Genomic DNA, 12,937 nt, shown 5'->3' with positions numbered 1-12,937 from the left:
TCCACTTTTTATTTATGTTCCTGAATTTAAAAGGAAGAAGCGAAGAACTCTTGTTTTTTTTCAGCCTCCATGGCATCTAAATATATTATCTAAGAAGAATGGAAATAAGGCTCTGAGAAAATTCTTTGGCAGAAGGTTAAGGCTCATACTGAACTTTACAGAACTTCAATTTAACAAAATGAAATTCAACGGAGAGAAAAGTAAGGCGAAATTTACACGTGGGCAAGAAAAACCAAATGTGCAGGTATAGATTAGGTGAAACGTGGCTCAATAGCAGTAAACTGTGAGAGAGACCTTGGAGTCCTAGTAGACAATCACTTAAATATGAGCCAGCAGTGTGCGGCAGAAGCCAAAAAAAATAAATAATAATAATAAAAAAGCCAGTGCAATCCTAGGTTGCATTAACAGAAGGATAGAATCAAGATCATGTGAAGTATTAGTACCACTTTATAACGCCATGGTAAGATCAGACCTGGGAATACTGCATCCAGTTTTGATCTTCACGATGTAAAAAAAAATAAATGCTGAGATTCTAGAAAAAGTGCAGAGAAGAGCAACAAATATGATTAGGTGACTGGAGGCTAAAACATATAAATAATGGTTACTGGAATAGGGTATATGTCTAGTTTAATAAAAAGAAGGACTGGAGGTGACATGATAGCAGTGTTCCAATATCTTAGGGGCTGCCACAACGAAAAGGGAGTCAATCTATTCTCCAAAGTGTCTGAAGGCAGGCCAAGAAGCAACGGATGGAAACTAATCAAGGAGAGAAGCAACCTAGAATTGAGGAGAAACTTCCTGACAGTTAGAACAATTAAGCAATGGAACAGCTTCCCTCCAGAAGTTGTGGGTGCTCCATAACTGGAGGTTTCTAAGAAAAGACTGGATAGCCTCTGAAATGGTATAGGGCAGGGGTGTCAAACTCAATTTCATTGAGGGCTGCATCAGCATTGCGGTTGCCCTCAAGGGGCCGGGTGGGTATGGCCAGGGTGGGCGTGGCCTACTGGGTGGGCGTGGCTAGAGTGCATATGGCCTACTGGGTGGGCGTGGCCAGCTCTACATCGTTCGCATCAAGGGGCCTATGGGGGCCTGGGCAGGAGTGGGACAGATCTGAGGGTCTCTGGCAGAAGGAGGGTCTCTGGGCCAGGGCCAAGGCAGTGGGGGCCGTTCCCTCACTGTTGCCAGGATGGCTTCGTGGGCCGCATGAAACCACTTCGTGGGCCGGATCCGGCCCCCGGGCCTTGTGTTTGACATGTCTGGTATAGGGTCTCCTGCTTGAACAGGGGGTTTTGTAGTGTAGTGGGTTCTGGAGAGCAGGAAAGACGCCGGGATGACGAGTACAGCATAGCAGCTCTTTATTAGGTGGAAGTGACTGTGCTGGGGAATAGGGGTTACCTGCACTCTTTATATACCTGGCCAGTACCTGGCCAGATACACAGCCAACCAATCGGATTGAACCTCTGTTTCCCGCCGAAACTGCTTCCCGCCAAAACAGTTACAGTTCAATGCCTCCTGGTGGTGACTCTTATACAAATGCTTTAGGTGTTCCTTTAAGCCAGGGGTGTCCAAACTTTTTTCAAAGAGGGCCAGATTGGATGAAGTGAACATGCTGGAGGGCCGAACATTTTTCCGAACATTCTTTGAACAATTGCAATTAAATGCAAATGAATTATTTTATGCCAAGTTAATTGCAAATGGCATACTTTTCATTTTATAACATTAAGATCAACTGGCAGCTGAGTTTTCACTATGTCGGCAACCCGCGGCTCCGGAGCCACATGCGGCTCTTTGAGCCGTCTCCTGCGGCTCCCAACCGCCCGGTGCGCGCACACCTCTTCGAACGGGCAGTGGTGCGTGTGCACCTCTCCAAATGGAGAGTGGCACCACCCGTTCCGAGAGGTGCGCGCGGAGAGGCAGGAAGCCGAGAGGAAGAAGACCGCCAGGAAGCTGCCTCTGCAGCCGCCGCCGCCGCCTCCTCCTCCACCGCCGCCGCCTCTGTCTCTGTCGCCGCCGCTGCTAGGAAGGCTGCCGGTGCTGCGGCCGCCTCCGCCGCCGCCACTGCCTCCTCCGCCACCGGGGCCTGACCCGGGGTGTTGCTGCTGGATCGTGCTCGTCCCCGCCGCGAGTCTTCTTCCTCTCGGCTTCCTGCCTCTCCGCCCGCGGTGCGAGTTCGGACGTTACGGGGCTGGCCGGCCCGGACTGGGTTGGGCGAGTCAATCACCTCCTCCTCCTCCTTTCCCTCCTCCTCCTCCCGCTCCCGCTCCTCTCCAGGGGGACCCTCCTGAATGTCTTTCCCGACAGCCCGCTTCACCCCGCTTGGTTTTGCAACTTGAAAAAGGACGCCTTGCTTGGGGGAGGGAAGGAGGCAAAGGCTCCGGCCGGGCGGCGCAGAAACGCTTCCTGAGCCGTGCCGGAGACCGCCGAGAAGGCTTGAAAGCTCACCGGAATCCCAGCGCCCTCTCCCGGGGAATCACCCTGAATCCGAGGCGGGGAGAGGGAAAACGCGGGAGCGGGGAAGGCGAGGCGGAGGGGAGGAAGGCAGGAAGGAGGGCAGGCGGGGGGGAGAGAAGCGGAAAGCAACCAGCCAAGAGAGCAGGCGGCGGCCGTAGGAGTGGTGGCGGCGGCGGCAGCAGCCAAGCGGGAGGAGTCCTGATCCCTCGCTTCTGCTTTCCCCCCCCAGCCCGGGAAGTCTCCTTCTCCCCCACCCCATCCCTCCCCCCCATCCCGGACCCCCTTCTCTCCTGGCCTTTTCCCCAGCGCGCACCTCCCCAAACCTTGGCAGGTTTGGGGAGGTGCGCACGCACCTCTCGGAATGGGTAGCAGAGAGTCAATACGGCAGGAGGAGGAGCAGCAGCAGCAGCAGCAAGCAGCCGCAGTTGTTAGCTTTACCTCCGGGAAAGGAGGAGACGGAGGACGGCGAGAGCGCGAACTTGATGCACTTGTAGTAGGGCAGTGAGTCCCGCCAGGCCCGCCCCGCGCCTGCGCCGCTCGTCTTCCAAGTTTGGGCAGTGACGTCCGGATGCGGCCCTCTCACCGCCCTCCTGCGGCAGACAGTCTTCTGCTTGCCACCCTCAATCAGAAGGGAGGGCCGCATTTGCACAGAGCAGGGAGGGCTGTTAGAGGGCCGGATTAAACCGCCCCGCGGGCCGCAAATGGCCCGCGGGCCGGACTTTGGACATGCCTGCTTTAAGCCTAATAATACATAACAGGTTGGACTGGAAGACCTCCACGGTCCCTTCCAACTTTGTTATTCTCTTATTCTGTTATTTCCCCAAGCACCAGAAGGCAAGACGAGAAGCAATGGATGGAAACCAATCAAGGAGAGAACCACTCTAGAACTAAGGAGGAATTTCCTGACACTGAGAACAATTAATCAGTGGAAGGACTTGCTTCCAGAAGTTGTGGGTGCTCCCTCACTGGAGGTGTTCAAGAAGAGACTGAACAGCCATTTGTCTGAAATGGTGTAGAGTCTCCTGCTTGAGCAGGGGGCTGGACTAGAAGACCTCCAAACTCTCATCCACCTCTGTTATTCTGTATTCATACTTTATAGATGAAATAAATTCTTGTAAAGAAAAAAAAATCTACCAAGAACTTCTATATAAAAAAAACACACATTAAAAATGTTAGGAACACTGGCTGCTGACGTAATATGTGGGCCTCCTACGTGGTATAGAATGAGTAGATCATCTGCAATCCTTTGCTTCTCCATGGTGTCCTGGAAAGTATCCATGGCCTGGAGGGAAATAATGCTCAATAAACTTTTGGTTTGGCTCCAGTGAAACAGAAACTTCGCAGGCAAAAGCAGAGGGATCAGTCAGGTTCAACACAACAATCTAAGATTTCTCTCGGCTCTGCTGAAAACCAAAAAAGGAAACACTGATGTTTCTATTGTGGGTAAATGTTATCTGAGTGAAATATCTCCTCTTGGGAAGTGTGATGGCCTTGTCTGAACTCAAAGTGTAATTAATGGTCATATTTTCCAAAATTAGACCTAAAAACATTTTGGTTCATTGCCCGATTGGATGTACTTTGCCATCCAAGTATTGGTTGTCATTGTTCAGTGGCTAAGTCATGTCTGGCTCTTCGCGATCCCATGGACCACAGCATGCCAGGCCCCCCTGTTCTCCACAGTCTCCTGGGGTTTGCCCAAATTCATGTTTAATGTGTCGATGACACTTTCTAACCAAGCACAGTTACAGGAACTGGACATGGCTAGTCTAGCAAAGAGAAGGTCCAGGAGAGACATGCTGGCAGTCTTCCAATATTTGAGGGGGTCTCACAGAGAGGAGGGGGTCAACCTATTTTCCAACGCACCCAAAGGCCAGAGAAGGAATAACAGATGGAAACTGATCAAGGAGATGTTCAACCTCGAAATAAGGAGACATGTTCTGACAGTGAGAACAATCAAGCAATGGAACTGCATGCCTTCAGATGTTGTGGGAGCTCCATCACTGGAACCTTTTAAGAAGAGACTGGACTGTCATCTGTCAGAAATGGTGTCAGGTCTCCTGCTTGGGTGGTGGGGGTTGGACTAGATGACCTATAAGGTCCCTTCCAACTCTGTTATTCTATTCTATCTCATCTTCTCCTTTTGCTTTTCATCTTTCCCAATATCAGGGTCTTTTCCAATGAGTCTTCTCATTAGGTGGCCAAAATATTTAAGCTTCAGCTTCAGTGTCTGTCCCTTGGAGGTCATCTAGTCCAACCCGCTGCTCAGGCAGGAAACCCCATACCACTTCAGACAAATGGTTGTCCAGTCTCTTCTTAAAAGCTTCCAGTGTGGGAAGTTTGATTTCCTTTAGGATTGACCAGTTGGATCTCCTTATAGTTCAAGGGAGTCTTCTCCAGCACCACTATTCAAAAGCACACCCAAATATGGAGTTGTTCATGTAGACAATTGCAATGTAGTTTAAAGTTTTGAGAGTGCCAGAAGAGCAAGAATGAAAATTTTGTAGAGGAGGAGGAGGAGGATATAGTTTAAAGGTCTTCTGGGGCAGGAGCTTATTATTATTTTTGCTCATTTCCAAATGTTGACTTGCTTGATGGAGCAGAAAATCTCCCAATTTTTTGAGGGCAGTCTTAGATATTTACCTCCAAGTCATTCCTGGACAGTTTCTCTGTTTATGTGATTCAGCCAACCATTTTGTTGATTTTTTTTTATGAAGCTTCAGCTGCTATGTTTATTTTTATTTTCTATTAGGTTTTTTATGGCTTTTATTTATTTTATTGTAAGCTGCCCAGAATCACTTATGTGAAATTGGGCAGATATATAAATCAAACAAATAAGCGAAGGAAATAAACAAATCCCCTATTTTCACCTTAAAAACTGAACTGATTCTCAAGCTACTTTAGCTGACTTAGAAAATTGTCTCCATGGGACATATAAAGGTAAAGGTAAAGGTTCCCCCGCACATGTGTGCTAGTCGTTTCCACTCTAGGGGCTGGTGCTCATCTCCGTTTCAAAGCTGAAGAGCCAGCGCTTGTCCGAGGATGTCTCCATGGTCATGTGGCCGGCATGACTAGACGCCAAAGGCGCACGGAACGCTGTTACCTTCCCACCGTAGTGGTCCCTATTTTTCTACTTGCATTTTTACGTGCTTTCGAACTGCTAGGTTGGCAGAAGCTGGGACGAGTAACAGGTGCTCACTCTGTTATGCTGCACTTGGGATTCCACCCGCCAAACTGCCGACCTTCTGATCGACAAGTTCAGCGTCCTAACGCAATGAGCCACCACTGGAATTCTGGGAGTTGAAGTCCTCAAGTCATAAATGGGCCGTGGTTCCCCACCCCTAAGTTAAAGAGTGCTGACTCATGCATGATCCAATCTACACTATGATTGGTTGTTATGGGTATAAAGGGCGAGTTTCCCTTTTTTCCCACCTGCGTGTGTATATTGTTTAATTTACCTCATGATGTTCCTGATCATCTTGTGTTGTTTTTTTCTGGATGATAATAAAGACCACAAGTTTGTGTTAGTGTCTCCGATTTCATGTGGACAGTTGCTGGGCAATTCCATGACAAAACTGTCTTGCATAGCAACAAATGTTAGGGTCAATTGTGGTCGTAAATCAAGGATCACCTGTAGCAGCAAATCCACTACATTTATCTCAAGTTCAGTCCACGTCTATACAAAGATAATCAGACTCACCAGCAGATATAAAGGTAAAGGTTCCCCCGCACATTCCTGCTAGTCATTTCCAACTCTAGGGGCCGGTGCTCATCTCCGTTTCAAAGCCGAAGAGCCAGCGCTTGTCCGAGGATGTCTCCATGGTCATGTGGCCGGCATGACTAGATGCCAAAGGCACACGGAACGCTGTTACCTTCCCACCGTAGTGATCCCTATTTTTCTACTTGCATTTTTACGTGCTTTCGAACTGCTAGGTTGGCAGAAGCTGGGACGAGTAACAGGCTCTCACTCTGTTACACGGCACTGTACAAAGATAATCAGACTCACCAGCAGATATATATCTGTACAATATAAGAAAGAGTGTCTAGTTATAACATGGCTATAAGGTTTCACTATATCTGGAATCTGATGCTTTTCAACTGCAGAATCCACTATAAAGCTATTTATTGCATCCAGAAACAAAGGATCATTTTTGATATGAGTGGCTGGAATTAAAAGTAGGATCTTGTACCCTATCAGCGAGATTCAAAAACTGGGAATATTTGAAGAAGTGGGATTTGAGTCTAGGCAGTCCTTGACGTATGACCACAATGAGCCCAACATTTTGGTTGCTATGTGAGACAGTTGTTAAATGAATTTGCCCCACCTTTCTTGCCATAGTTGTTAAGTGAATCACTGCAGTTGTTCAGTTAGTAACATGGTTGTTAAGTGAATCTGGCTCCTCCATTGTCTTTGCTTGTGAAAAGGTTGCAAAAGTGGATCACATGACTTTGGGACCCTGAAAGCGTCATAAATATGAGTCAGTTGCCAAGTGTCTAAATTTTGATCATGTGAACCACAGGGAGGCTGCAACAACCACAAGTGTGAAAGTCATGTGCCTTTTTCATTGCCATTGTGACTATTCATTAAATGAATAGTTTGTTAGTTGAGGATTACCTGCATTATGTTAATTCTTCTTGCCAGTTTTGTGCTACTGTTCTCCTAATTCGTGCCTAGAACAACTTCATGTTGTTGGTCTTGTTCATAAAAAAATGCATTATTTCATTTCTCTCTTTTCTTCAGGGTCTAACAAGGCAATGATGTTTTAATGGAAAGCTCTATAGTTCACTGATTGATTGGTTATGTGCCATCAACATAGATTTTCTCTGTGATAATATAAAAAGTGGTTTGTTTTTTAAGTGCCAAGGAATTTTCACTTGTCCCATTTGTATGCCTCAGTTTCCCCCCTGTCCTATTTCATACAAGATCCTCATATTTTTGTCCCACATTTGATAGCCCATACCAGTTTATTACTCTTTTGCTGCATTTATTTGGATATCATCCCAGTTGCCACTTCAAAATGGCATTTATGCCCCATCTTTCTGCTTTTCTGGGTGACTTCCAACCTCAAGACAAAATGCAAACATAAAGCACGAGCATAAAATTCATGCAATTACCATGAAAATTATTATCAGCATAATTAAAATCAGAAGATCCACAGAAACAGACGTTCATCTCCGGAGTGCAAGGTAGCTGAGTTTCTGGCTGTGCAAAACCCCACAGTGTTCCTTCTCTGAATATTTTGTGCAGGGTTTATCACTTTCTCATTTGACATTCTGCGCTCCTTGCAAAAAACCCTTTTCAATTTTGCAAGGTTCCGGAGGGAGCTCGTAACATTATCCAAGAGAGTATAAATTTTGTTTCACATTTTCCGTGGGGATATTTTTAATCAGAAGAACATCAATAAAAATGATTTGTATTATTTATCTGGGCCTGAATGTCTTATTGGCTGCACAGTTAATCAGCAAACGTATATTGTCTTCAAACAATTGCATCTTTGGCCAAAGATCTCTGCTGACGGAGATTAGTAGGAAATATTCTTGTATTCATTTCCTGCAGCTGGAAAATGTAGCAATTTCAACCATAGAGGGACAGTGGGGAGGGTAAAAGGGGATTTGCAGAAGGCCTAGGACAGAGGTCTCCAACCTTCTGGGCACCAGGGACCAGTTCCATGGAGAGAGGTTTTCCCACAGACTAGAGCAGGGATGTCAAACTCAATTTCATTGAGGGCCGCATCAGCATGGCGGTTGCCCTCAGGGGGCTGGGTGGGTATGGCCAGGGTGGGCGTGGCCTACTAGGTGGGCGTGGCTAGAGTGCGTATGGCCTACTGGGTGGGCGTGGCCAGCTCTACATCGTTCGCATCAAGGGTGCCTATGGGGGCCTGGGCAGGAGTGGGACAGATCTGAGGGTCTCTGGCAGAAGGAGGGTCTCTGGGCCAGGGCCAAGGCAGTGGGGGCCGTTCCCTCACTGTTTCCAGGATGGCTTCGCGGGCCGCATGAAACCACTTCGCGGGCTGGATCTGGCCCCCAGGCTTTGTGTTTGACATGTATGGACTAGAGGGTGTGTAGTTTTGTGTGCTGCCTGCATCCCGTGGATGGGGCTTTGCTTGTTTGTGCAGCCCAGGACCAGTACTGGGCCACAGACCGGGGGTTGGGAACCCCTGGCTTAGGATAAATGAAGCGCTTGTGTCAGATGTGAAGAATCCAAACCATACATTAACTTCTAATTAAGCTGATTTATTGCTCATACCTATGAGCTCATACCTATGAGCTCATACCTATTGCTCATACCTATTTATTGCTCATACCTAGAACCTAGTTAACTAATGGTCAGGACTAAACTGACATTACAGGTGGTCCTCAGCTTATAATAGTTTATTTAACGACTGTTTGAAGTTACAACTGCATTGAAAAGAGTGACTTATGACCATTTTTCACTCTTATGACCATTTCAGCATGCCCATGGTCATGGTCAGAATTCAGACACTTGGCAATTGACTCATATTTATGACAGTTACAGTGTTCTCGGTCATGTAATCCAGAGGTCCCCCACCCCCAGGCCGCAGTCCACTATTGGGTCGCAGCCTGTTCAAAGCCAGGCCACAGGAGAAATGGGCAAGCGTGCGCATGCTAAGCTCCAGTTGAGCAACCAGAGGGCACGTGACGCTCCACTCACATGAGTGGAGCTTCATGCGTGAGCACACGCGCCCTCTGCTTGTGTGCAAAGCTTCAACCTGCTACTTACATGCCCCCCCCCACACACACACTGGTCCCGGCCATTAAGCTGGAAAGATTGGGGACGTCTGATGTAATCCCCTTTTGCAACTTTCTGACAAGCAAAGTCAATGCAGAAGCCAGGTTCACTTCACAAGCATCTGACTAACTTAACACCTGCAGTGATTCACTTAGCAGCTGCGGCAAGAAAAGTCATAAAGTGGAGAAAACTCACTTAACAAATGTCTCGTTTAGCCACAGAAATTTTGGCCTCCATTGTGGTCGTAAGTTGAGGACTACCTGTGTTTAAGGCGTAATGGAATTCGAGAGGGGTTGTGGGATTGTAATAGTTCCAGGCTACTTCCTCTCTTGACTCCACCACCCCCAGGCTTTGCCGATCCTTCTCGTACAGCTCTGTTCTCCCTTGCATGAGATGGCTCTCCAAGGTTTCCTTTCTTTTCAGCTGCCAAGAACCCACCCACCAATCTCTATGTGGATTCGGAAACCCCCAGCAGCCTTCGGCTTCACTGGACGCCTCCTGACGCAGCAGTTCAGCACTACAGAATCAGCTACAGTCCAGAACGGAGTCACAGCAAGCAGCAGGACACGGTATGCAGAATGGACAGGCAAGACCCTCTTCCCGTCCCCTGGGTTCAAGGCTTGGTATTAAACGGAAGTAAAGATTTAGATTGAAAATATCCTCGGGCAAAATCATGGAGAAATCTAGCAATGCGAGCTATGTGTGGTGACTTGCTGGTTTGCTTGCTTACTCGCTTGCTTGCTAGACTGATTCCTTCCTTCCTTCCTTCCTTCCTTCCTTCCTTCCTTCCTTCCTTCCTTCCTTCCTTCCTTCCTCCTTCCCTCATAAAAATTTTAATTCCTTCCTCCCTCCCTCACAAAAATCTTCCTTCCTTCCTTCCTTCCTTCCTTCCTTCCTTCCTTCCTTCCTTCCTTCCTTCCTTCCTTCCTTCCTTCCTTGCTTCCTCACTCTCTTCCTCTTAAAAATCTCCCTTCCTTCCTCCCTGCCTCCCTCCCTCCCTTCCTTCCTTCCTCCCTCCTTCCCACATAAATCTTAATTCCTTCTTCCCTCCCTCACAAAAATCTTCCTTCCTTCCTTTCTTCCTTCCTTCCTTCCTTCCTTCCTTCCTTCCTTCCTTCCTTCCTTCCTTCCTTCCTTCCTTCCTTCCTTCCTTCCTCGCTCCCTCATAAAAATCTCCCTTCTTTCCTTGCTTCCTCCCTCCTTCCCTCATAAAAATCTTAATTCCTTCCTCCCTCCTTCATAAAAATCTTCCTTCCTTCCTTCTCCTTTCTTCCCTCCCTCCTTCCTTCCTCGCTCCCTCCCTCCTCCCTCCCCCTCATAAAAATCTCGCTCCCTCCCTCCCTTTCCTTCCTTCCTTGCTTCCATATAGCTGCCCGTCTCACATATGTGACTCTGGGCAGTTTACAATAATTAACACATCAATAAAACCAACAAAATGCAAGTAAAAGAAGCCAAAATACCTAGTGTGAAAGCATGCTAAAACCATAACATATTAGCTGGCCTATCAGAAACATCCACAGCACTCAGTATAATCATTCAATGGGCTCTGCACCACAACTGGATTGTCAACCCGGATGGCAAAACTGTCTCTTCAAAAGGTTTTTTGTTTTTTTATATATTTTTCTTCCAAATTTGTTCCCACTCCTCTAATTCTATAGTGCGACCAATATTTCTCCCCCAGTCAATCTTTACATCATTTATTGTTCCCCCTTCCATCCCATGAAACAAAAGGAGATTATAGGTCTTAGATAAAAATTTAGCATCACTTCCCCATAAAATCTTGTCTAATTCTTGTGGGATTATATTGATTCCAAATTCCTGCTTATCCCTATTAAACCTTGAGCTCATTTGAGAATACGACCACCAATCCAACTCTGCACCCCCAGAATGTAACTCCTCCCTGGATTTAAGATTGCCTCTCAGATCTATGAGATCTTTATACCTATAATTTCTGTCTGGATTGTGTAACGTCGAATAAGTTACAGCTTCCAAAGGAGTAAACCAGCCAGGTATCTTTGTATATTTATATTTATATTTATATTTGTTAAATTTTTATACCGCCCTTCTCCCGAAGGACTCAAGATCCACCCTCTCACCATACGCCAAGAGTTTATCAATACATCCCTAATGGAAGAAAAATATAAAATTAACGTTAGCAACGGCATTGAAAGAAAATATGTACAAAATCTTGTATAGATGGTGCTTAGCTCCCGCAGGAATTTCAAAAATGTTTCCCAATGCAAATGACAAATGTTGGAAATGTGATTCTGCCAGGGGCACTTTCTACCATCAATGGTGGACTTGTCCAAAGGTTAGGCGTTACTGGACCAATATAAAAAATTGGTTATTTCAAATAACAGGACATGATTTTCAATTGGACCCGGCTATTTTCCTCTTGGGGATGAAGCCACAAGAAGTACCAAAAAATGTTTGGTATCTAGTAATGCATATTACAACAGCGGCGCGTATGACATGCGCAATATTGGAAGACGAAGGAAATCCCAACGGACTATCAAGTAATAGAGAAAGTATTACTATGCGCAGAGTCAGATCGAATGACATATGAGCCTTGGTGGAGCCTTGGTGGAGCCTTGGTGGAGCAGTGGGCTAATGCCTCCTTAAGTAACACCAGCTGCCTGCAATGAGTGCAGGTTCGAGTCCCACCAGGCTCAAGGTTGACTCAGCCTTCCATCCTTCCGAGGTAGGTAAAATGAGGACCCAGATTGTTGGGGGCAATTAAGCTGACTTTGTAATAATGCCACTTGGGGTGTGTTGTGAAAGCCCTAATAAGCAGGCATATACATAGAATGAAGGCTACTGCTAAGCTTGTAAGCCGCCCTGAGTCTTCGGAGAAGGGCGGGATATAAATGGAATTAAAATAATATATATATATATATATATATATATATATATATATATATATATATATATATATATATATATATATATATATATATATATTCTCAAAGGGAAAAGTGAATCACTTTTTAATAAAAGTTGGGACTCCTGGTATTCACGGTTACAAAATAGAATATTTAACTTCAACGGGGGAAATACCAGATGATTGTGTATTATTATTTGGGGTATAGAATCTGGAGATATATACAATTATAGATTTCTAATATTTGGTCATTAAAGGTTACTTAGCCTGGGATGTACGAGAAAAAGAAAATTAGGGGTAGTATTACACACCCCCGGTCTTGTTTAATGTTGTTGTTTTTGTTTTTTGGTGTATAGGATGTTTTGGTGTTTTTCTATTTGACGCACGTTTCAGTACTTTGTAATAATGTTCTTGTTGTTTTTATTTTTTTTTATTAAAGAGTTTTACAATACATTTTATTTTTGACAGACAAAACACAACCCCACCCCACCCCCTTCCCACTCCCCAACCCTCCCCAGCCCCTCCCTCCCTTCTCCCTCCCCCCTCCTGGACTTCCCAGAGCTAAGTATAAGAATACAAACAATCATAATCTAGCTTATGCAAACAATCATAAACTATTAAAACTATCGCACTTTAACTCTTATAAATTAACTCCAAACAGTATAAATATCACATCAATAATTATTCAGATGCTGGATAATACTCTTTAGTCCCATATTTACTCCACAGTATTTCTCTGTTGCAAATAATCTTTCAAGTACGCTAAAATCTTTGCCATATCCTCCAAGTTGGGAACTTTTACAATCCATTCTTCTATAATCGGCAGTTCTTCCTTCTTCCAATATTGCCCTACTAAA

General features: G+C 45.8%; 1 protein-coding gene across 1 annotated transcript in view; it reads left to right on the top strand.

Moving 5' to 3' along the window:
• COL20A1 (collagen type XX alpha 1 chain) overlaps positions 1–12,937 on the top strand; it is a gene marked incomplete at its 5' end in the record, with an annotated part of 168,770 nt that overhangs the window by 46,108 nt on the left and 109,725 nt on the right. The window contains one exon of the mRNA XM_083358223.1: positions 9,623–9,768. Within this exon, the coding sequence (XP_083214349.1) occupies positions 9,623–9,768 (146 nt within the window). The remainder of the gene's footprint in view (positions 1–9,622; positions 9,769–12,937) is intronic.

The sequence above is a fragment of the Vipera ursinii genome, assembly GCF_947247035.1.
Source record: "Vipera ursinii genome assembly, chromosome: 3".
Taxonomy (NCBI): domain Eukaryota; kingdom Metazoa; phylum Chordata; class Lepidosauria; order Squamata; family Viperidae; genus Vipera; species Vipera ursinii.
This window is presented reverse-complemented; position numbering and strand designations above follow the sequence as displayed.